At 41.5% G+C, this 21007-nt stretch overlaps 2 protein-coding genes across 5 annotated transcripts; one reads left to right on the top strand and one right to left on the bottom strand.

The window, feature by feature from the left end:
* Nucleotides 1-50: 50 nt before the first annotated feature.
* Nucleotides 51-8673, bottom strand: TMEM50A (transmembrane protein 50A). Its single transcript, XM_083751973.1, has 7 exons — nt 8480-8673; nt 6016-6125; nt 5182-5294; nt 3330-3397; nt 2533-2625; nt 958-1024; nt 51-507 (listed from the first exon to the last, which is right to left on the bottom strand). Exons 2-7 carry the CDS (start codon nt 6106-6108, stop codon nt 462-464), a joined length of 480 nt encoding a protein of 159 aa, XP_083608099.1. The 5' UTR covers nt 6109-6125; nt 8480-8673; the 3' UTR covers nt 51-461.
* Nucleotides 8674-9887: 1214 nt separating this feature from the next.
* Nucleotides 9888-17206, top strand: RSRP1 (arginine and serine rich protein 1). Of its 4 annotated transcripts, XM_083751890.1 has the most exons (6): nt 9888-10295; nt 11823-11881; nt 12609-13205; nt 13680-13828; nt 14289-14332; nt 16035-17206. In XM_083751890.1, exons 1-5 carry the CDS (start codon nt 10222-10224, stop codon nt 14295-14297), a joined length of 888 nt encoding a protein of 295 aa, XP_083608016.1. In that variant the 5' UTR covers nt 9888-10221; the 3' UTR covers nt 14298-14332; nt 16035-17206. The 4 variants fall into 4 exon arrangements, with proteins under 4 accessions (XP_083608016.1, XP_083608015.1, XP_083608018.1 ...); XM_083751889.1 differs by lacking the exon at nt 14289-14332; XM_083751892.1 differs by lacking the exon at nt 12609-13205 and having other exon boundaries at nt 9977-10295.
* The last annotated feature ends 3801 nt before the right edge of the window (nt 17207-21007 follow it).

Below are 21007 nucleotides of genomic sequence, written 5' to 3'. Positions count from 1 at the left end.
ACCCCAAACACAGCTGGAAAGCCACCCTTAATGAATCTAGAGAACAAATATGATGTTAGTACATTTGTATTACATTTTAATGCACCGAATTAACATCTTTCATTTGAAAACCTTCCAAAGCCAGTCATAATCCCATTTTCAAAAATAAGTTATACTGTGAAAACACACACACACATATATAAATGATCTGTAAAAGAAACATTTACATTGTTTAATATTCATTTATAAAAACAGTCAGGAAGAGGACTTCATAAGTGTTATCTCTTTCTCAGTTTTACATTTTAGTTCACATGCTACATATTTAATGTCATAAGCCAAGAGTAGAAAACAGTCTCAAAGAGAATGAAAAACAAATGAATTTCATGATTTTCAAGCGCTGTCAGTTTTCATCCTCACTGATACCAGAGCACAAATGCTTACAAAAGGGAGTGGGCAATTAAAAATAGGACATATTCTGTTGCTTATTGCCACAAATCTTCAGTGCGACCAAACTTAAAGACCAGGCCTCTGTTAACAAAAGAGACAGGATTAACTGCATAGAATGTTGGAATTGTCACATCAAACAGGGCAAAGCAGTATCTTGAAAATATTTTATGGAAAGCCAAGATAAAAATATTTTAAATAGTCTTCTACAGTACAGCACAACCCTATGCATCTTTCATACAACAAAGCCCCACAAAGATCAACCAGACTTACTCTCAGGGAAGTGTGATTAGGATTCAAATCGTAAGGCTGCTTTGGAAAAAAAAGATACTTCCATGTGTCTCTGTGTTAGCGCTGTGATGTTTCAGTGCAACAGTGCTTGTGCCAGTCCTGCTCACCCATTTGAAATTTACTTATTTATTATTATTATTCTGTGACCTAAACATGTAGGTTTGGTATGAATAACAGTGCTTCCATGCATGTGAGATTTAAACACAGAATAACAAATCAATTGAATGGAAGAAATATGCTTACCCAAAAAATATAAAAGCATTTTGGAAGAAGACTGCTATCCCAGGGTATACAGAGATCTTTTCTTTGTCTGGGAAAGGGAAAAAAGAATGTCCTTTATCTGAAGTCCATGAGTTTATTTGTAGCCTCCCCCAACCCCTCAAAAAAGCACAATGACCAGCTCACTGATTTGTTAAGTTTTGCAGAGCTTGCCTAATGCCGCCTTATGCTACCATTGCTACCAGAATCTGGAAAATGAATATACTTTCTTACTTACAACACTTTTATACAGCTTTTCTGTCACAATGGTTCTCAAAATGCTCTTACTTAAAAACAACTAAATACACAAATAAGATCATCAAGATCTTAGTCTCAATAGTAGAGCCTCTGCATGTAGAAGGTGCTAGGTTCAACATCTCCAGGTAGGGCTGGGAGAGACTCCGAAACCCTGGACCAGTCAGTGTAGATATTATTGAGCTAGTTGGATCCATGGGTTTGTCTCAGTATAAGGCAGCTTCCTATGTCCCCATGTCCTAAACCATAAAGTCTATAATACAGCATCAAACCAGCTAGAGGATGCAACTCAATATAGTAGTAAACTCACAGCACAGGAAATTTTCACAGATCTTAACACTCCCAAAGTGTCTATAATCACAAAAAATATTTTAATAATTTAGAAGGCTGAGAAAATAAAGGTGTTCGCCAGGCACCGAGAATACTAGTTTAGGCACAAGGTGAAGGGCATTTTATAGCTGGGGTGCCACCACTGAAAAGGTCCTCTCCCTGGGAGCCAACTGGTGCACCTTGTTTTGAGTAGGCACCTGGAGGAAGGGCCTCAGATGATGATCTTGAGATCGAAATATGTGTACTCTGGCAAGTGTGTTCAGGATTGCAGCCTCATTAGCTTATATTTACAAGCGGGGAACCCACAAACCTCCAGATGATGTTGGGACTGCCACTTGCTTAATTTCTTGACTGCTGGCTACGCTAATTGAAGTTGATGGAAGATCAACATCTGGAAGGACAAAGCTCCCCATCCATCCCTCCTGCATTTATACCAGCCTTTCTCCAATAGAGAAGGAGGTGCCATACACAGGATTCTCAGCAATCTCCCAACCTAATCAGACTGAATCATGCATCAATCATTATGCCAGGCTGCAACTCACAGGCCTTCCAAGTGTAGCCCACAATTAACAAATCCTTTCAGAAAAAGGAAGACAGTGCCACAGGCAGCAACAGTTCAGCCTCCGAAAAGAAATGACACAGAAGCCGCCTCCCCCCCCTTTTTTCGGTAGGATAGTGACATAACAGACACTTTCATTATTATAGGGCAGGCTTCCTCAAACTCGGCCCTCCAGACGTTTTATGATGACAATTCCCACCATCCCTGACCACTGGTCCTGCTAGCTAGGGATCATGGGAGTTGTAATCCACAAACAACTTGAGGGCTGAGTTTGAGGAAGCCTGTTATAGGGTATAGGTAGTGTTCATCATGCAAGAGACAAGGTCTCTGCACTTAACCTGATTGCAATTTAAAATGTATACATAAGCACAAGCTAAAGTGCTAATTTTAAAGGTTGCCTTTAACAGATACTCTACCTTGAATAACATAGCCTCCAAAGAGGACCCACATAGATGCAATCAAAGATCCAAATGCCAACATAAATCCAATGAACAGCCAGATGCGAGCACCTGCAAAAGAAAAAACAAACCCACACCAATTGTTTTAAAAACAAGCTGCTCCATTGTTCATAACATAATAATATTTAAATAATGGGCAATATGTGACCTGAAGAGGACAAATTAACAGTCCCTTCAGAACTACCTAAAGCCTGTGTGCATTAGGAAACATCTGCATGCTCTCCATGTGTCATGGCTGAGTAAGTGCAACATTTCAAAATGTACAAACTTGGTACACCATTTTTCATTGCTGTCCCCTAAAGTAGCCCTTCTGAGAGCCTGGTGCAGTGGAGTGGGGGCAAGGGAGATCTGGGTTCAAACCCCTGCTTAACCAGAAAGGCTGTATTAAGATATATATAATCACAGCCATGCATTTGTTGGGAAATTGCACTCATGGCAATTGCAATGCACATCTATTTTGGGATGTGCTTTACAGCAAAACAGATCACTTAGTTGAAGTTAGTTGTAAATATCTTAAATATATACTTATTTAATATTTTTATTAAATCTACTACTTCCTTACATTTTAAGGCCCGCCACAGGGAGCCTCGTCAAGGCCCTCCACTGCTGCAGATATATAGCTTGATATATCGAGATATTGTGATATTTAGCTGGTGATATATTGTGATGTTGAAAACCTGATATGGCCCACCCCTAGCAGCGCTATCTCTCTCTCATACACCCACACACTTGCTTTAATTTTTATTTAAGATTACCTGTTTGCCCAAGGCAACCTTCACTGTAACTGTCCCCACGGACTTGTCCATTGGATACTGCATTGATCCTTCATTAAAAAGAACATATCACATTCAGGTACTTGGCATTTGTATAGAACTGTTTAGCGTTACAATCTGCTTCACATGCATTATCCTTTAGCATACTTATAGCAACACAGCAAGGGTGGCAGTATTATATCCATACTGCAGTGTGGGTCTTGTCTAATGTGACAAGTGAATTCATGACATACTCAAGGTAGAGTCTTCCTGCTCCGTAACTCAGACTCGTAGCTGCTATGCTATACCAGCTTTCTATGAAGCAATGACAATAATTCTCCATATACCTCAATACTACCTTGCATTTGGGAATCAGCTGTTCTGAAGAACAATTCAAGCAGCTCAAAACAGATTAGTCAAGTACTAAGTGGGAATCTTATCACTGAAGTAGGAATCACAACTGCAAAACATCAATTGCCTACAAGCCTGCAGTTATTCTCAAATTTCAATGTGTACAATCAAACACAGAAGACTAAAGCTTCACAGCTCAGGAATCTTAACACCACTGACCGCCCCCTCCCTGAACTGATGATTGAGTTTACTTATATGCTGCTTTTGCACAATATGCTATGCCCAAAGCAGCTCACGAGATTCAAAACCTTGAAATACAGACTAAACAAAAAACACAATCTAGCTTAAATACATAAATAATAAGCAAAACCAGAGTTAACCGACAATAAAATTTCTGGTACTGGTCTTGCTGTACTCAAAGGAGCCTGGCTTAAATACAGTTTAGAGGGTGGGAGGAGGGTAGATGGCATACAGCTGGCTCTCCCATCCCTCCTCCAGAGGAGGCTGACAGCCATAATTCACTCACCCCCTCCATAGTCAAGGAAGCAGTCTGGGAGTTTCTTACTCAAGATTGCATCATGCCAGTATAGAGACAACCCAGACCATACTACATTCTGATATAATCGAGACAGACACTATGGGTCACCGGGGAAACTCATTAAGCTAGAAAGTGGAAGGTAAAGCTGTGCTATTCTAGGATAAAACAAAACATAAACCACCCCTGTTGCATGCTTGTAAGTCCAGATATGTTCTCAAATTCTGAATACTGCTTTTTTCATGTTTGTGCCTTTTCATTATATAGCCTCAGAGCCTCAGTGCTGTCAGGTACCATACCACAATCAGCATAATAATTTTAAATCATTATGATTAAATAAAAGACTAGTATAAATTTCTCCTGACCCCAAAACAGAACAAGGGCTTCAATGCCATGGCCACTTATTTGAGAGTAAGCCCCACTAAGCTCAGTGGGGTGGACTTCTGAACTCTGATGTAGAAGCAAAAAAAATTCTGGGCAAGTTTCTATTTTTCCTGTGGAAAATATATCCATTTCATAAGTTCTTTAGTAACAATGAATGGATTCCAACTGCAAATACAATATAAGACAAGCTAGGCAGTTTCATTTTTTGAAGTTTTGTTTACTAAATACAAGTAAAATAAATATGCTAAATTTGATCAGCCCATAGGGTCCTCCCACACAAATTATCCTAATATGGATATGAAATTTTGCCAGTTCAAATCTGAAAAGCCCACAACACTGCTTCTATGTTAGTATACCTAGGATTAGGCTACAAAACAGTCATCCTATGCTAACACAGTCCAAGTACTTTTAGTTCATTAGCCTGCATCTTGGAACCTATATCCCATAATCCATATCAACAAGTAATGGGTTCATTTTATAAGTCAGTGCAAGTTTTTAATAATTAATTAAATATAAGAAATCCAACTAGCATTTTTACAATATGCATTATTATTCATATCCTGTAAGAATATTAGTAGTACCTACATTAGGAATGCAACTGTAGCTATCACTCCACAAGCATGGTATGAATGGTTGAAGTCATCTGAATGTGGATATTTAACAGCTGCATCTATGATAATCCACCAACCTGTAAAGAACTATTTGAACACAAAAGTTTCCAACATGATCTTCAATACAATGTTGCTGTAAAGCTACTATGACCACTCTATCAGACATCAATAATGGCAACAATCAGAAGCCGGTGGCAAAACATTTCGGTTGCCCAGGACGTTCTGATGCTCAGTCAACCACAAAGTAAAATTCAGTAAAAAGATCCTAGAAGCTCCAGTATGGAACTGGTGAACTAGAAATATCAGATTTGATTCTATTTAGCTTCAGTTAAACTGAAGCTGTGGGTTTCTTTTTTGCTACAGGTGTTAAATTTCCACAGGGAAACTAGGAAGACACAGCCATCACCAATTACTACTGTGTGAATGGGTTGCTATTCTTACCCTGCATACATTTGGGCTTCTTATAATGTTGTCACATACAGTATCTCTTGTATACTGTGCCCTTTCTGTCTGTTTTGTACACATGTATGTATCTTTATATCTGCCAACAAACACAACTTACTGCATCTGACAAAGCAGGTTCTAGTCACCATAGAAGTGGTACACTTTAAAGTGCAATATGCTTTCTTGTTTTTAATATACTATGCTAACAGAGCTACCCATTTGTAATGTATCACTCTATATGCACAGTTTTATTCAATTAAACTAAAGTGGGCTTTTAACATGCAATTTACAAATGAGGAGAATCCACAACACTGCAAGACTTAAGAAAAACAGAAATGCAAACAAGAGATTTAAGTATACATACCAGCACTCCTGCAGCAATAGAAGCTATTGTATTTCGTTTTTCTCCCCAGTCAACACACTCAGAGCATCTCATGTTTTCAAGGAACCCAGACATATTTGAGTTTTGGAAAAACCTAGGAGAGAAAATGAGATTTGTTTCGCAACTTCTGTTTAGGTGTGTGGCTTTAAATGTATTAATTGCATTTGAAGTGAGAAGAATTTATTTAAACCTATTCTTATATCACTTACCATTTACAAATAAAGCTCAAAGACATTTCTAAAAATACATTAAAACTATTTTTTAAAACAACACAATGTTACAAGTATCAGTAAGAGAATAAAAGATAAAATCAGACACATAAGGAAATAAACACAAAAGCAGCACACAAATGTAGCTGAAATACTGCTAGGGATGTGAGAAATGCAATGTTCAAATGTTCCAAAGGAAGTTAATACTTCACTTGCAATCAAGGATAGCCAGGAAACAAAGCAAGACAGCCTCACAATTGGAAAGCTGAATTCCCAAGAGGTATCATTTCAACATGGGGTGGGGGAATATACTTGTTTAAGGGAGAAGAAATGAGAAGGATTTTACTGTACTGCACTGCACACAGTGGATGAATGAAAGGACCTGAAACTGTACAGGTAAGCCACAGCTACCTTGCCCTGTGTTGTCTGGCGAATCTTAGTTATATTACATTAATAATCAGGCTACCACCCAAACACCATAACTGAGAATTAACCTCATCAAAGCAATTGTTGTTGTTGTAGTAGTAGTATAGTCGTGTCCAACTCTTCATGACCCCATGGAACTATCAAAGCAATAGTTTGTAATAAGTTCAGCCTTCCCTAATTGGATGGTCTCCAAATAGTGCTGAGATTCCAATTCCCACCATCCATGGGCGTAGCCAAGGAGGGGCAGCTCCCCCGCCCCGGACAAGTAAAACTAAGGAAATACTTAGCTGACCCATCATGTCAGTTCTGCACTCCCTCCCCCAAACAAAAATCCTGGCTATAGCCATGCCACCACCCCTGTGTTGAATGAACCTTCCTCCCAAGAAAGTGTGTGCAGGGCAGTTCTGTGCATACCTTCTTAAAATTCAGTAACCTTGAACATACTGGAGCTAAAGGTAAAGGTAAAGGTACCCCTGCCCGTACGGGCCAGTCTTGACAGACTCTGGGGTTGTGCGCCCATCTCACTCAAGAGGCCAGGGGCCAGCGCTGTCCGGAGACACTTCCGGGTCACATGGCCAGCGTGACATCGCTGCTCTGGCGAGCCAGAACCGCACACGGAAACGCCGTTTACCTTCCCGCTGGTAAGCGGTCCCTATTTATCTACTTGCACCCGGAGGTGCTTTCGAACTGCTAGGTTGGCAGGCGCTGGGACCGAGCAGCGGGAGCGCACCCCGTCGCAGGGATTCGAACCGCCGACCTTTCAATCGGCAAGTCCTAGGCGCTGAGGCTTTAACCCACAGCGCCACCTGCGTCCCATACTGGAGCTACTCCTGAGTAAATTTACCATGATTTAACCTGCAGGTCAGCCAAAGAACCTACTAGTAGGTGTATACAAATCTCAAGAATTAGATGGAGCTCGATATCTCCTGCCACCCACCCACTTGCAGGGGAAGTGCTTTCATCCTGGTGGTCCCTGTGCCATCCAAACCCCCCAGAGATCATATTATGGGTCAGAGGCAGCGAACAAAAAGTCATCCAAAATAGATGAAACTGGCGAATTGATGGATGGCAGATCAATCCAAACAAAAGCTCTATTAAGGCTGGGAAACAAATCCCATTCAACTGAAAGGGATCCATTTCTCAGAGTAAAGAGGATGGTACTGGCCAAATGATGGCAGGATACGCAATCCAAGTTTCTAAGCTAAGGATGCCGCTCTAAATCCACTTCCTGAGGAGCACATCCCACTGATTTCAATGGGGCTTGTGAGTAAAACTGACAGGAAGGCAACTACCATAAATGTACTTTTTGAGGAACAGACCCCACTGAATTCAGTGCAAAAGAGATGGGGAGGGCTAATTTGGAAGGCTGGACAGGCCAGCTCCAGGAAGGCTGCTATGGAAAACGCATTTCCTCACGAGTAAACCTCACTGAATTCAGTGAGGCTTTCCTCCAAGTAAAGCGGATGACAACGGCCAGTTTGGAGGCTGGGTGGCCCAGCTCTGGGAAGGATGCGATCTAAAATGCGCTTCCTCGAGAGCAAATCCCACGGAATCCAAGGGGAGTGAAACGGACGGCGAGGGGGAAACTGATGGAAGGCCGTCGCCCGAAACACACTTCCGGAGGATGAAGTCCCACGGAACTTACTGGGGCTTGGAATAGAGAAGCTGAGCCTCGGCGCTGCACGGCGCGCTCCCCGCTCTATCTCCAGCCCGACACACCCCTGTGGGCCCAGCGGCTACCCGCGAGATACGCAGCTCCCGTCTCCCTCCTGGCCGCCCCACCCGCCCCAGCGACGCCCCGTCCGCACTTACTTCGCCTCAGAAGCGCTCTTGAGACAACCGGCTCGAAGGGAAAAGCCGCCGCCGCCGCCGCCGCCGCCGCCCTGGCTCAGCTGACCGACTCGCCTCCAGCGGAAAGAAAGCCGAACCGCCCCTTTCCGTACCAAGTAAACAAAGACACGGGCTTAGAACCCGGATGCTGAAAAGGCCGAAGCTACGGAGAAGGCGCCTATACTGCGCAGGCGCTGCGATGCTAATGGCTGGGCTCGGACAAAAAAAGAGGGAGCAGCTAAGTCCGCTCATGCGCACTGGTGCCCTTCATGGTCGCAAATGTCTTGGAGCTGGTTGCGCTTGATTCCAAATGGGAAGGCGGCACTGCTTTAATAAAAGTGTATATTTATTAACGTTTTACTTTTCAAAACTCACAATTATGCAGAATAATAAATGAGCAAACTTGCTTTATTGGGGTTTTAGCGTGGTGAAACGTTGACCGCGCAGCGAAGGCTCGCTTGCGCGCTTATATAAACCGGGGACAAGAATGGTGCCTGGTGTAGAAGCTGTGCGCGCGCGCGCGCCTTGTACATTCGGAGTAAAGGCAGGGCTTAATCGCAGCACGATTTGGTACCAGCATCTCTTTCTCCGCCCCAAAGGGGTATAATTAAAAGTTCACGTTCTTTCAAACTCAGGTCTTCCAACTAAAAAAGCAGCTTATGCCGGTAAAATATGAAGATTAATAATATCTGAATTGAGTCAGAACAGTAATCATGCAGATGCACAGAAGGAGCGGATATACATTCATCCCTAGATTTGTTCCCCTTGTGTGTTTGGGGGGAAAAGCTGAATTTTAAAGTGTGAAAACAGCACTCCGGACAAGTTTGCTCTGGGTCGCGGAAAGATGCAGTTAACCACTAAAATGATGTATTTATTACACTGACGAACTTCGCAAAACAAAACGTAGCTTTTGTCTTGCTAACATCAGAAGAGCCTGTTGGATCAGGTCAACATCCTGTTCTTTCAGCAACTGGTATTCCGAAGCATTACTTCCCCCGATCGTGGAGACAAGAGTATGTATTGGCATCCTGGCTAATCCAGGAGTCTCATTCTCGTACGAAGGCGAGCCATCCGAGCTGGGAGATTTATAACCTAAAAAACACAATTTCGATATGTATTGTATAATATAGCGTGCAGAACAAGCGCATATATGGTTACTCGGAAGTAAGGCCCAAAGTGTTCGATATGGCTTCTGTCCAGGATAATGTGCAAGCAAAGATCGAAGATGAGGCTGAAGGCGCCTTACGACAATCCTGCAATATAGCCCAGTTAGCGCTCACTATACCATGGATCCTTCGGGCGGAGGAGGCGCCTCCCGGTCTCTATGGCGACCGCCCAGTGTTCTAGGCCCTACCCTCAATTCCGAACTGCGCTTGCGCGCTAGCGCCAATGTTACGTTACAAACAAATACTGTAATCCCTCCTCCTCCTGCCCCCTCCCTTCGTAGGTTGAGGATCTGGAAGCTTCTGCGCCATTTCAGTTGGTCTCGGGCGCCATAACAAGCTGGTCGACCTGGCGGCGGCTGTTGACTGTGGAGTGATTTTAACGCTGTTTGTTGTTCGGGGGAAGTCTGTGTGATTTTTTAATTTTTAAAAAAAACGCATCTGACGACATATTTGAGAGAAAACCGAGCGAGCTTTATTACCAGCCCGGGCTTTTTGTGGAGATTTCCGAGCGTATTTTTGTTCTTTCGGCACCTTCCCTTCGTTTCCTTCTTCCGGTCATGGCGGTTACCAACGAAGGTGGGCTATCCCCTCAGGCACCACCACAAAGCCAGGGCCCACCCGCCTGGTTCCAGTGAGTCTGAAGCGATTTTTTCCCTCTTATTTTCGCGCGGGGAGGGGAGAACTAAAGGCTGTGAGGCGAAGCGGGGGTATTTGAAGGAGACTCTGGAGGCAGTGAGGCTGCTAACACGAGCTTTCTTAAGGCTTCCTTGCTCCTGCGAGAGAGAGAAGCAGGTCAATATTGGCCTCTTCCCGAGGGGGGAGGTACAGGCTGACATGGGTTGGCGTCGGATTGACCCATCAGCTGTGAGGACAAAGAGGAGGAGACTAGAGTTTGCCATCCAGAGCTACTTGAAGGGCGGGAGGGGGTAGAGGAAAAACCCGTAACAAATAAACCTGTTATTGGTGGGAGGAAGGCTAAGGCCGATAGGGCTCATGACAACCCTGTTAGGTTAAAAATATATATATTTAAAGTGAAGCTTCTGTAGGTGTACGAAGAGTATCCTCGTCGGATTGTGGTGCCAGCCCTCTTTGCTTCCAAACTCGCTTTTGTGGTGTGGCATTTCTTTAACTTGTTCGGAATTGTAACCAAACAAAACCAAGGAAGTAATTGTAGTTGTTCAGGGTCATTTCTTCCTGCCCTTGGTGTTCCCCCCTGTTTGTTAATTCCCTTTCCCATAATCCGTTTTGGGACAGTAAGATCCTTGGAGGCAGGCAGAAACCTCTCGTCTCTTTGTATGCAAGCAATGCAGTCGCGCCCATGATTCTTAAGAAGTAAGCAAAGCCCTGTTTCCTTCAGTAGGGCTCACTTCCTACTATGTGTTGTTCACGGGTGTGGCACTTGGCGAAAGATAGGGCTTGGGAAAAGGCTGCCAGCTTTAAGTGAGATGGGGGGGAGTGCACGCGTTGGATTACAGCTAATTAATTTGTACACTACCCTAGTCTACTGCTTGAAGTAAAGTAGTAATTTATGCTGTGAAGCATGTTTTTGAACAAACGTGTCTTTTGTGTAAACTACCATGAGAGCTCACAAGAGCAGTCTAGTTTTTCCATACCCCCCTAAATTAGAACAATATGCTGTCAGAAACAGCCAAATCCCATGTATGTTTCCCAAAGATAAATGTCCAAAGCAGCCTTGAATGCTTCCTTTGAAATCAGCAGGGTTTAGTGGTGGTTGGCATTGGCAGGATTGTGCTATTTTTTAGGCACTTGCATACTGAGCACCATGAGTCCTTTTTTTGAAAAGCCCAGTAAAATCTGCTTTCTGTTAAGGAGGCTTTTGGAGAAAGTAAAATTATACAGTGTGTGATTAACAATAGAGATGACGTTTTATCTGGGAGTAAGCCCTGTTGAAGATGGGAGTAAAAATGCTTAGGAAAAGACTAGTAACTTGATCCTAACACTTTGAGTATGTTGAAAGTGCATCAAATTCACAGTACAATGTCGCTCAGTATTATGCCCATATTGCAGGGGAAGGACCTGAGAAAGTATTAATTTTTCTGTAGAACGAACTGAAGGATAATATTGTAGCTCTTCTTAAATTCTAATAAAATTTATTTTAAAAAAGAACTGACTGAATGGTTGCAACTCTTGTTCATAGGAATCCACAGCAGAAGCATGGAAGTCCTGAGCAGAATGGGAGTTTTTCAGCACCTATTGGTATGTTGCTTATGGGAATGTATGTCTAGTGTTTGGCTGATTATGTTTTATATCTAAAATGTTTCCACCCCATTTAATTAGTTGTCTGCAATTCAAAGGTGCTTGCTGAATTAGGTGATTCAAGGCTCCAGACAGAACCTTCTTCCTGTATGGTTTGCGAGTGATAAATATTCCTCTATTTAAGGCATTAGAATAATTTTCATACTTTGTGGTAATACAATACAGTCAATATTTTTGCTTTGATTATTAATAAACACAAATTAACAAATAAAACTCTTAATGAAGAGAGCAGGATCATAGAACAAAAGTGGTTTGAATAATTAAGGAAACAGGAGTGATTATACCATAGTATGATAGATCCAGTGTGTTGTAACTAAAATGGCTGCTGTTATATAACAGCAGCCATCTTGATTGTTAAATACTTCATATTGCATACAGTTGAATGCCTCCAGCTCCATAGTGGCTCAAAATACTAATTTGACCATTCTGTGATGTGAGTGGAGCATTAGCTTCTAGAATTCAAGCATTTTTGTTTGAAAGGAGGTTCTATGGCTGTCAAATGAAAGATCTGAACCATGCCACTTAAAATCTTTGAGGCATAAGGTTTTTAATAATGCTTCCGAGTTGACTTGGAAGAAACATTATGCAGTTATGACATTGTCATAGTTCACAATAGCAGAAGTTTTAAATCAAAACTTCTATCTATCCCTCCTTCTCCTAAATAAAGGAACGGGAACTGGGCAACCGAAAGCAGAAGGCACAAGTTTGAAAAATATCGAAAAGCAAAAATCTAGCAAGAAGACAGATGAGATGACAGTCTTTATGGATGACTTGACTTTGAGTTCACCAAAAGAAAGGTCTCGTTCAAGGTCAAGGAGCAGCTGTAGCAGAAGATCATCTTCAAGGTCATCTAGTAGGTCATCTTACTCCACAAGATCAAGTTCAAGCACTTCCTCTTCCTCCAGAAGCTGGAGTAGGTCAAGAAGCAGATCAAGATTACGCGCTAAAAGGAATTGTTCTTGGAGGTGCAGAAGGTATTCAAGATCTTACTCCAGAAGCCGGTCAAGATCACGTAGCTACAAATACCGAGAAAGATACCATCCTAGATACCATAGGCGATACCGCCGCTCTCCTCCAAGATACAGATCACGTAGTAGGTCTCCTGGAAGACCATGCTATAGAAGATCTTACTCTAGAAGCAGGTCAAGAAGCCGAAGATACTATGGATTTGGAAGAACCATATATCCTGAGGCTTATAGAAGCTGGAGAAGCCGTTCTCGATCAAGATCTCGCAGTAGAACCCCTCTTCGCTTGACTGAAAAAGGTATTGGCAGATCATCAATCTATATTGGTGGAGAAGCATACTAGGATATTTTCAAACTTTGCTATAGAAAAAATATATCCCATCTTAATTTAAAAAGTCCTGTCTAGAGACTTTTGCTGTACTTTCATTAACTGATAGAAGTAGAGTTCTTCTCCAAGAATAGCTGTACATTGAAGTTACTGTGGTTTGGTTTGGTTCAGTTCAGTTCCTGTGTTCAAATCCTTAGTTGGTTGTAGAATCACTTGACGTGTTTGGGAAGTCACTGTCTCAATTCTTTAGTGTACTGTCTTTGAAAATCACCTCTACCCCAAGTATAAATTTAGCTTTTCTGCTCAGTCATCACTAACTTCCCTTTATCTTGCACTGTGGAACTTGTCTGAATTCCTTTTTTGGTGCTTTCAGTTAGTTTTCTATTGCATTTTAAACCCATGTCACCTAGAGGGCTGAGTACCTGCTGTTGTTTATTTCTTTTAGAAAAAAGAGAGCTACTGGAAATCGCAAAGGCCAATGCAGCAAAAACTTTGGGGACAGACAATGTGGTCCTGCCAGCCAGCTTGAAAATTGGTACAATATCAAAAGAAAGTGAAAGCAGAAAGCCAAATGAGGAGAGTGTAAAGACTATGGTAAGTGAAATGGTTATTCAGATGCTAAAACTAAATGCTTTGAAAAACTACATAAAAAAATAGGGCTAGCCTTGTTTCATCAATTGAAAATAAATATTTGAAAATATTTTCAAAATGTAGTTAATATTTTTCAAGTTTGGAAACCAAATGGCAGATGTCAAATCTTAGCCTGTTGAGGTAAAGTTGCCAAGTAATCCTAAACATCTGAGTTCTTTGAAAATGTTCTGAGATTTCCTAATGATTAAATAATAATATAAATTACATATTTTGCTAGCTCTTCAATTTACTAGTTGGGGTCCTTTTTCATACGTTTTGCTGACCCAGATAAGGCTAATTTATATGGATGTTAAATTTCAAATGGTGTTCTAATACCTGTCAAATTGTGATGCAACAAAAAGTTCCCAGAAATTCTTTATCTGGACACAAAGCGCATTTTACATGCTTTATTTCTGTCTTATAGAAATCATGAATATGGTCTCCAGCACTGATGAAGAAAATCTGGTGGTAACTAAGTGATTGTGGGCTATAGCCAAGCTAACTTAGGGGAGGGAAATAAAAGCCAAGTTAGCAAAAGCTGTGTTATATTACACATTTTCCAGAAGATTAGAAAGCTTTTACACAAATGAAATCCTATGGTACTCACTGTGAAATATCGGGCTTGTTCCATTTCTAAGTTAAGCAGGAATTTAGACAACTATAAAATGGTATTGTTAGCTCTCCCAGATGTGAAGGGGAAGATCAGAAGAATCGGACTTCACTTGCAAACAAGATTGTCTAATCTTTATGAAGCTGATATGTAGAAGTTAATGATGTAACAATTATTTTGATTAAATATTACACTTCATCAATTCATCTTCCAAATTATCTAGTGAACACAGCATTAAGGAATGAATGAGGTTATACACAATATTTTGTGAAAACAGCAAAGATGAACTCCCCTCTTCAGTAGGCATTCATGCCTCACAACGAAGGAAAGAGCAGGGAATAGCCTGTTAGTCCCACACTTTTTGTTGCACTCTCTGTTGTTTCATCAAGTAGTGCGAAGGGAACTTGTAGTAGTGAGCCTTCTCTTCATGTGTTGGCTCCCCACACGCCCTGGAAAATTGTAATGGGGGGGGCGCCTAGATACGAGTCAACCAAAGGCGCATACTTTGAGTCTGATCCTAACCATGTTTATTTTAAAGCCTGATAGCTTTATTGTAGGTTATTTTCAGATATGCAGGTTTAGGATTACAGCTGTAGTGTGTTAGAACAGATTTTGTTCTTTCCTTTGAGCTATGTGATTAGGTATAAAATAGACCTTCCCTTTGAACAACCCAGGAAAAAAAAACAGAAAATGCCAAAAAGGGATCTGAGACTAGTATTACAGTGCACGACAGTGCCTTTCTTGTACCTCTGAGATCAATAAATTGAATGTATGTGTATATATATATATAGAGAGAGAGAGAGAGAGTAGTTTATAGTTCTATTCAGAAGCAAGTACACAGAGTTCAGTGGCACTTCCTTCAAAATAAAAACATGCTTCCAACCTTTCATGTGAAAACTTAAATATATAAAAAAAGACAGAATTGGTATAGGGGTCTGGAAAAACAAATCCTACATCTCTACTAATATGGTGCACATTGCGATAATGGATTTTTGTGGAGATTTGATTTCTGATGTATGATCTATTTTTAGATATTTTAATATGGATTGTGTAAAACATCACAAACCTTAAGAGTGGGGATAGAGAAACTGTGACCCTCCAGATACTGTTTAATTCCCAATTCTGTCTCAGCCAGTGAACAGGGATTATGCGGGTTATAATTTCACAACTGGAGGGCCACTGGTCCCCTATCCCAGTTACAGATAAATCAGCTTTAAATCTGCTTAGAACAGGCATAGGCAAATTCAGACCCTCCAGTTGTTTGGGACTACAATTCCTATCATCCCTGACCACTGGTCCTGTTAGCTAGGGGTGATGGGAATTGTAGTTCCAAACATCTGGAGGGCTGGAGTTAGCCTATGCCTGGCTTAGAAGCATAGGACAGGTAGCAATGTGGAGAGTGCTCTAATAGGAATTGAACGTTTTAGTCCTTACCTATGAGCTTTAAAGATTCAAGTATGGAAGTTTGCACAGGAATTGATCTTTAAGCAGCTCTGTATGTCTTCATACATTGTTCTAATTGGATTATATCTTACAATTTTTGTTAATTTTATTTTTCAGAATGCATTGTGGCAGGGTCACTGGCCCTAAAACCAGCAACTGTTCCTTTTAAAGAAGCCACACTGTCCGCAGGAAAAGACAAGAAAAAAGAGACCCCATCTGGTCAATGGATTCCTGTTGGGAACGAGGAAAATGTTATGTTCCATAACATTTCACCTAAAAGTACATCCTCTAGAGCATGCCAGTACCCATGATCTGTTTGAGCTGTTGAGGCATTATGGGGTTTGAAATCCTCTCAAAATTCAGGGTTTAAATACAGAATGCTTAAAACTGTATTAATCTGAGATTTGGTTTATTTTCCAGATATACTATGGGAGTTATATAGAGGTCCAGAAATTACAGGTTGGAATCTTACATTTCTGTAAATAACTTTTCATGTGGCTGTAATAGACTAAATTACAGGTGGGTAACTTTTCTCCTTGTGAGTCATGTAGCAACTTCTAGTGTTTAATGTGAGTGTAGCTTAATTACTGTACTACATATAAAATTATTTTTTCTACACTTTTAATACTTTTCAAGTCAACACTTTAAAAAGTGTGATTTATGGCTCCTGGTGGTAATTCAGCTGGCTTGTGTAGCTTCCCACATTCCTGTTTAACCTGAACACCACCATATTTTGCAAGTGGCAGAAGGATAAGCAAAGAAAATTCTACTTGTGCTCTTGAAGTGGCAAAACTTTGAATTTTCAGTTGCACAAGGTTAAAATATTTTTTCTCTGCTGTCTTGTTATAGAACCAGCATAATTGCTCTCATGTTGCACTTTTAGTTAGAAGTAAAACGTTTGCAATGTCAGCTATGACCTTCTGAGCTTGTGCATGTTCCAAGTACAACTGCTAAGAGCCTAGTGCTAGATATATAAATTCAGGTTTTTTTGTAGTTTGCCCCAAAGGCTTATAATGTTGTAATGCAAACATAAGGTAGAATTTAAGTAGACTGCCTTTCAAGCAGAAGGGTTTATGTCAGATGAAAGTAGGTATTAGGTAATCCCTATATTGTATGGATGTGTTGCTATTGCTAAATGTGATTAGTTGATACGACATTTAAGGAGAAAGCTAGATTTTGTGACTTGACTTAAAAGCTAGAGATAAGCTCACTTGCACAAGCAGCACCTTTCTTTTAATATGCATAAAACTGGACTACGTGTATAAAATAAAAACTTTTAAATAAACCTATCCTGAATATTGTGTGACATTTTTGAACATTTATACTTAACAAAAGTGGATGGGATGTTCAAGGCCAAAGAGGCATGAGCAAGTTGCACTTTTCCTCGTAACTTTGGTACCTGAAAATGAGGCAGATTCTTCTGTAAACTTTGTCAACAAAATACAAAACAGCCAACCTAACATCCACAGCAGCAAATGTAATGTTCACGGGCTGAGATTGTGTAATGCTAGCACCATCTACTGGAAGCTGTGGGGGTTTTGCTGTGAGTTGCCGTGTTTATTTCCTGGCCTCTACTGTAGCCAGCATTGCCTTAATTGTACGACATCCAGGCTGAGTCGCCTGCTGCCTTGGAAAGTAAGGCCCTTTCCAAAGGCGCAACAGAACTTGTACTACCACTTCAAATCAAAATTGCTTTGGAACTGCAAAGCAAAATTATTGGCATTTGCAAGGTGAACTATGCCCTCTTAACTGAGTTGTGCCTGAAGCATTTTGAATGTTAACATTTATTCAGAATTCTGCTATGAAGCTGAATCTTTAAATATTGTGAAGATGTCTCATTACTTCATCAAAACCAACTTGGAAAAGAGGAATTTATGGTTGGCTTCTAAAAACAATCCTTTCCTCTATATTCTGTCCTGTAAAGCACATCTGAAGAAAATCAAATGGGTTTTTTTTCAACAGTACTTAGCACCCCATGGTTTTTTTCTGCTTGCTCCACCAGCACCTTGCCCAGTGTGACCTCTTGCCTCCCACCCTCCCCAGGCTCCCCATTAATTTACCTTGGAGATAAGCAGTGCAGCCAAAGGGGCCACCCAAAGCCCCCAGCTCAACGAGCCCTCTTGTGAGGGTGCCTCGGGCAGTGGCCAACTGCGCTTCTATGTCTGTTCACTAATTGCTGCCCCAAGCCCAGCTGACGCCCATCCTCTTGGTGCCAGGTGGCTCCTGCTGCAGTAGCTGCTTGCTGTCTCAGGACCACCAGGCTCACACCATTACTCCAGAGCCCTGGCAGCCTGCGGCCCACGTGTTAGACCACACTGATCTAGAGTTTTTAGTTCACACTGCTGAAGATAAAGGAACCCAAGTTGTTGGCAATCCATCCTCTCCATTTAGGCATCTAATTTGTCACCTGGAACACAGTCCAGGTGACTGTCTATCTTGAAGTAATCCTGTTGGGTAGCTTTTGCAAAGATAGGGTCTGAGTTGACTGAATGATCTGTTGAGGATCACTTGTGTCTTCACAATGACATGGGCAGTGAGACCAGATATTTAGTTTCTTCGTAAAGCCTATTCAGTTTCAGATCTCTTCCTTGTTAGTGACATGGCATGCACCGGACATCTCTGGCAGCTATTACAAAATTAAATTAACTAGGAACTGTGCCCCTGTTCACTCTGCTCTACAACCCTTCTGACATTCCCTCCATTAAAGCCCCATTAGCTTCCCCCTCCCACACCAAGCAACTGCTAAGCTTTCTTACCCCCTTACCAGCCCCATGTTTGAAGCCACTAATACAATCCTGCTTTCACCCACATCCATGCCTTTTTTTGTGTAACCCCTTCCTTGCACACAACACATCCCCATGGTAACCTGCATCTTCTGCCGTCCACACATTGCAACTACTAAACAACCTTTTAATCTTCTGCCCAGTTACAAAGTTACCACCCCCTATTCTTCAGTCTCTTTCATGCACCTGCTTTCATCTTAAAACTACTTTACCTCCCTTTTCCCTCTGCCATTTTTTCAACCCTTGCACACCATTTTCATGTCTTATTCCCTCTCAAGTCCCTTTGTCCACACCCAATTACATTCACCCCCTTTCCATTTTTTAAACTCCTGCATGTACCCCAGCTGATACATCGCTGTATGTTTATGATACATACAATAATATCTTAAGACCAAATCTGTCAGCTTGTTCTGTTAGGGAAGATTAAGTTCAGCTGATGGCTGCTGTACATATATGGGTTTTTGCTTGTTAATAAAATACCTCATTTTATTATCTACATTGAATCTGGAACTTCATGTTGGAAGACAACACATGGGAACAGGGTTGAAATACATTTGGGAGGTGCTATGGGATATTTGAGCGTTCTGCATCCTTTGTGGCAATTAATTTTCTTAGGTACACTAAGGTACACTACCATAGAGGGTGATTTTGGGCAGGGTTTGCAACAGCAATTTTTGTCACTAATTAGGTGAGCCACCCTTCCTAATTGGTTCAGGTTAGATTCATCCTGCTCTCTTCTGGCTTCTTTCTGCCCTCTCAGGAAAGGAATATTTACAGTAAATGCCTACTGTTCTGATAATCACTTTCCAGTTTCTTATAGCCACACTGATAACTTAAGAAAACTATAAACTTTTTATTTCAAATACAAGAACTCTGTGTGTATTCAGTTATCAAAATTCATCAATAGGTGCCATTGGCCAGACTGCGGAGTACCTGGTATGTGATGCCAGGTTTTACATACAACATGTGTCTGGCAAATTTAGCAGCAGCTTCCTTCTCTAGCCTTTCCCTGTACAATAGTAGGAATTCTAAAATTGAACAAAGCAGTGAGTCCATTTCTCCAAGTCACCTATAAGGAAGGTAGCTTCTGGCAATTCATGTGTGACAAATACATGCTGCAACCTTCATGAGCACATGGCCACCTCCAAGAGCCCTATTGGGCATTGTTGTGAGATTAGGCAACTCTTGTTATATTCTGGAGTCGTCCTGCATTCGTACCAGGGAATAAAAACACAGGTTATGTATCGGTGGGCATGCAGGAGGTCCTCCAGTCCTTTTTTTTCCAGGTGCCGTTTTCCCCTTATGACTTGTATCACATGATCCTCTTCAATGATGTCGTTATTCCCTTCTGAGGCACAGGATAGCAGCCACAAAACTCCATTTCTACCCCCATCCCCAAGTTAGGGGGGTTCATTCATTGCTTAGGCTTCCCTTTTTCTGATCCTTCTAAACTGCTCTTTTGTTAACATGGAAACTGGAGGGAGTTGCCAGTTACTGTAGGTTTACTTGCATGTCCCTGCCGCTCCTAGGCATTGGGAGGTGTTAAGCCATTTGTCTTCTAAGGGCCTCCTGCTTGTCCGCTTGAAAAAACATCCTGGCAAATAACCAATGTTTTTCAACAAAAGCAATATTGGAGAACTGGGTACATATACAGTACATAATTTTGCATTTCTAAAAGCATAAACCCCATATTGTTAAAACATGCTTTGGTGTCTGTTAACCACGTCTGGCTATTCAGGATTAAGTTACTCCCACTTGCTTCAAAGGCAGGGCTATGGACATGATTTGCCTACTTTGGAAAGAACAGCCCTAACTCTTCATATTTTTCTTTGTACCACCACCACCACACATTTCAATTAGCAAACCAGGCAAAGTTCTGCACTACCCGATTTACCACAAGAACAGGGGTGAGGATCCTATTTCGGCCAGTGGCCAAAGTTTTCATCTCCCCACCCCTGGTGAGCCAAATTTGATAGGTGGAACTTCAAAGCGCAGTAAGAAGTTTGTACTGGAATCCTGTTAAAAGGGAAAACCTTTTAGCTGGGTTTCTCTGCAAACTGCATCCTGAATCAGGAAGGTGTTGGCATGGAATCCTGCCAAGCTGAGCAGGATTTGACCCCTGCTCATCAGCTTTCTGTCTTGGCTGCAGACACCTGTTCCCTGCTGGGAGTATGTGTGCATAACCAAGGGCGGATTTAATTCAGCCCACCAACTAAAATAATAATTGTTGACAGGCAGGTGGATATGGCTTGGAAAATGGCTTCGCAGACCAAACGGAAACCTCTGGCGAGTCAAAATTAATCCATC

The sequence above is a fragment of the Podarcis gaigeae genome (genome assembly GCF_964106915.1).
Source record: "Podarcis gaigeae genome assembly, chromosome: 8".
Classification (NCBI taxonomy): Eukaryota; Metazoa; Chordata; class Lepidosauria; order Squamata; family Lacertidae; genus Podarcis; species Podarcis gaigeae.
Note: the sequence above shows the minus strand (reverse complement) of the source record. Positions and strands in the feature narration are given on the sequence as shown.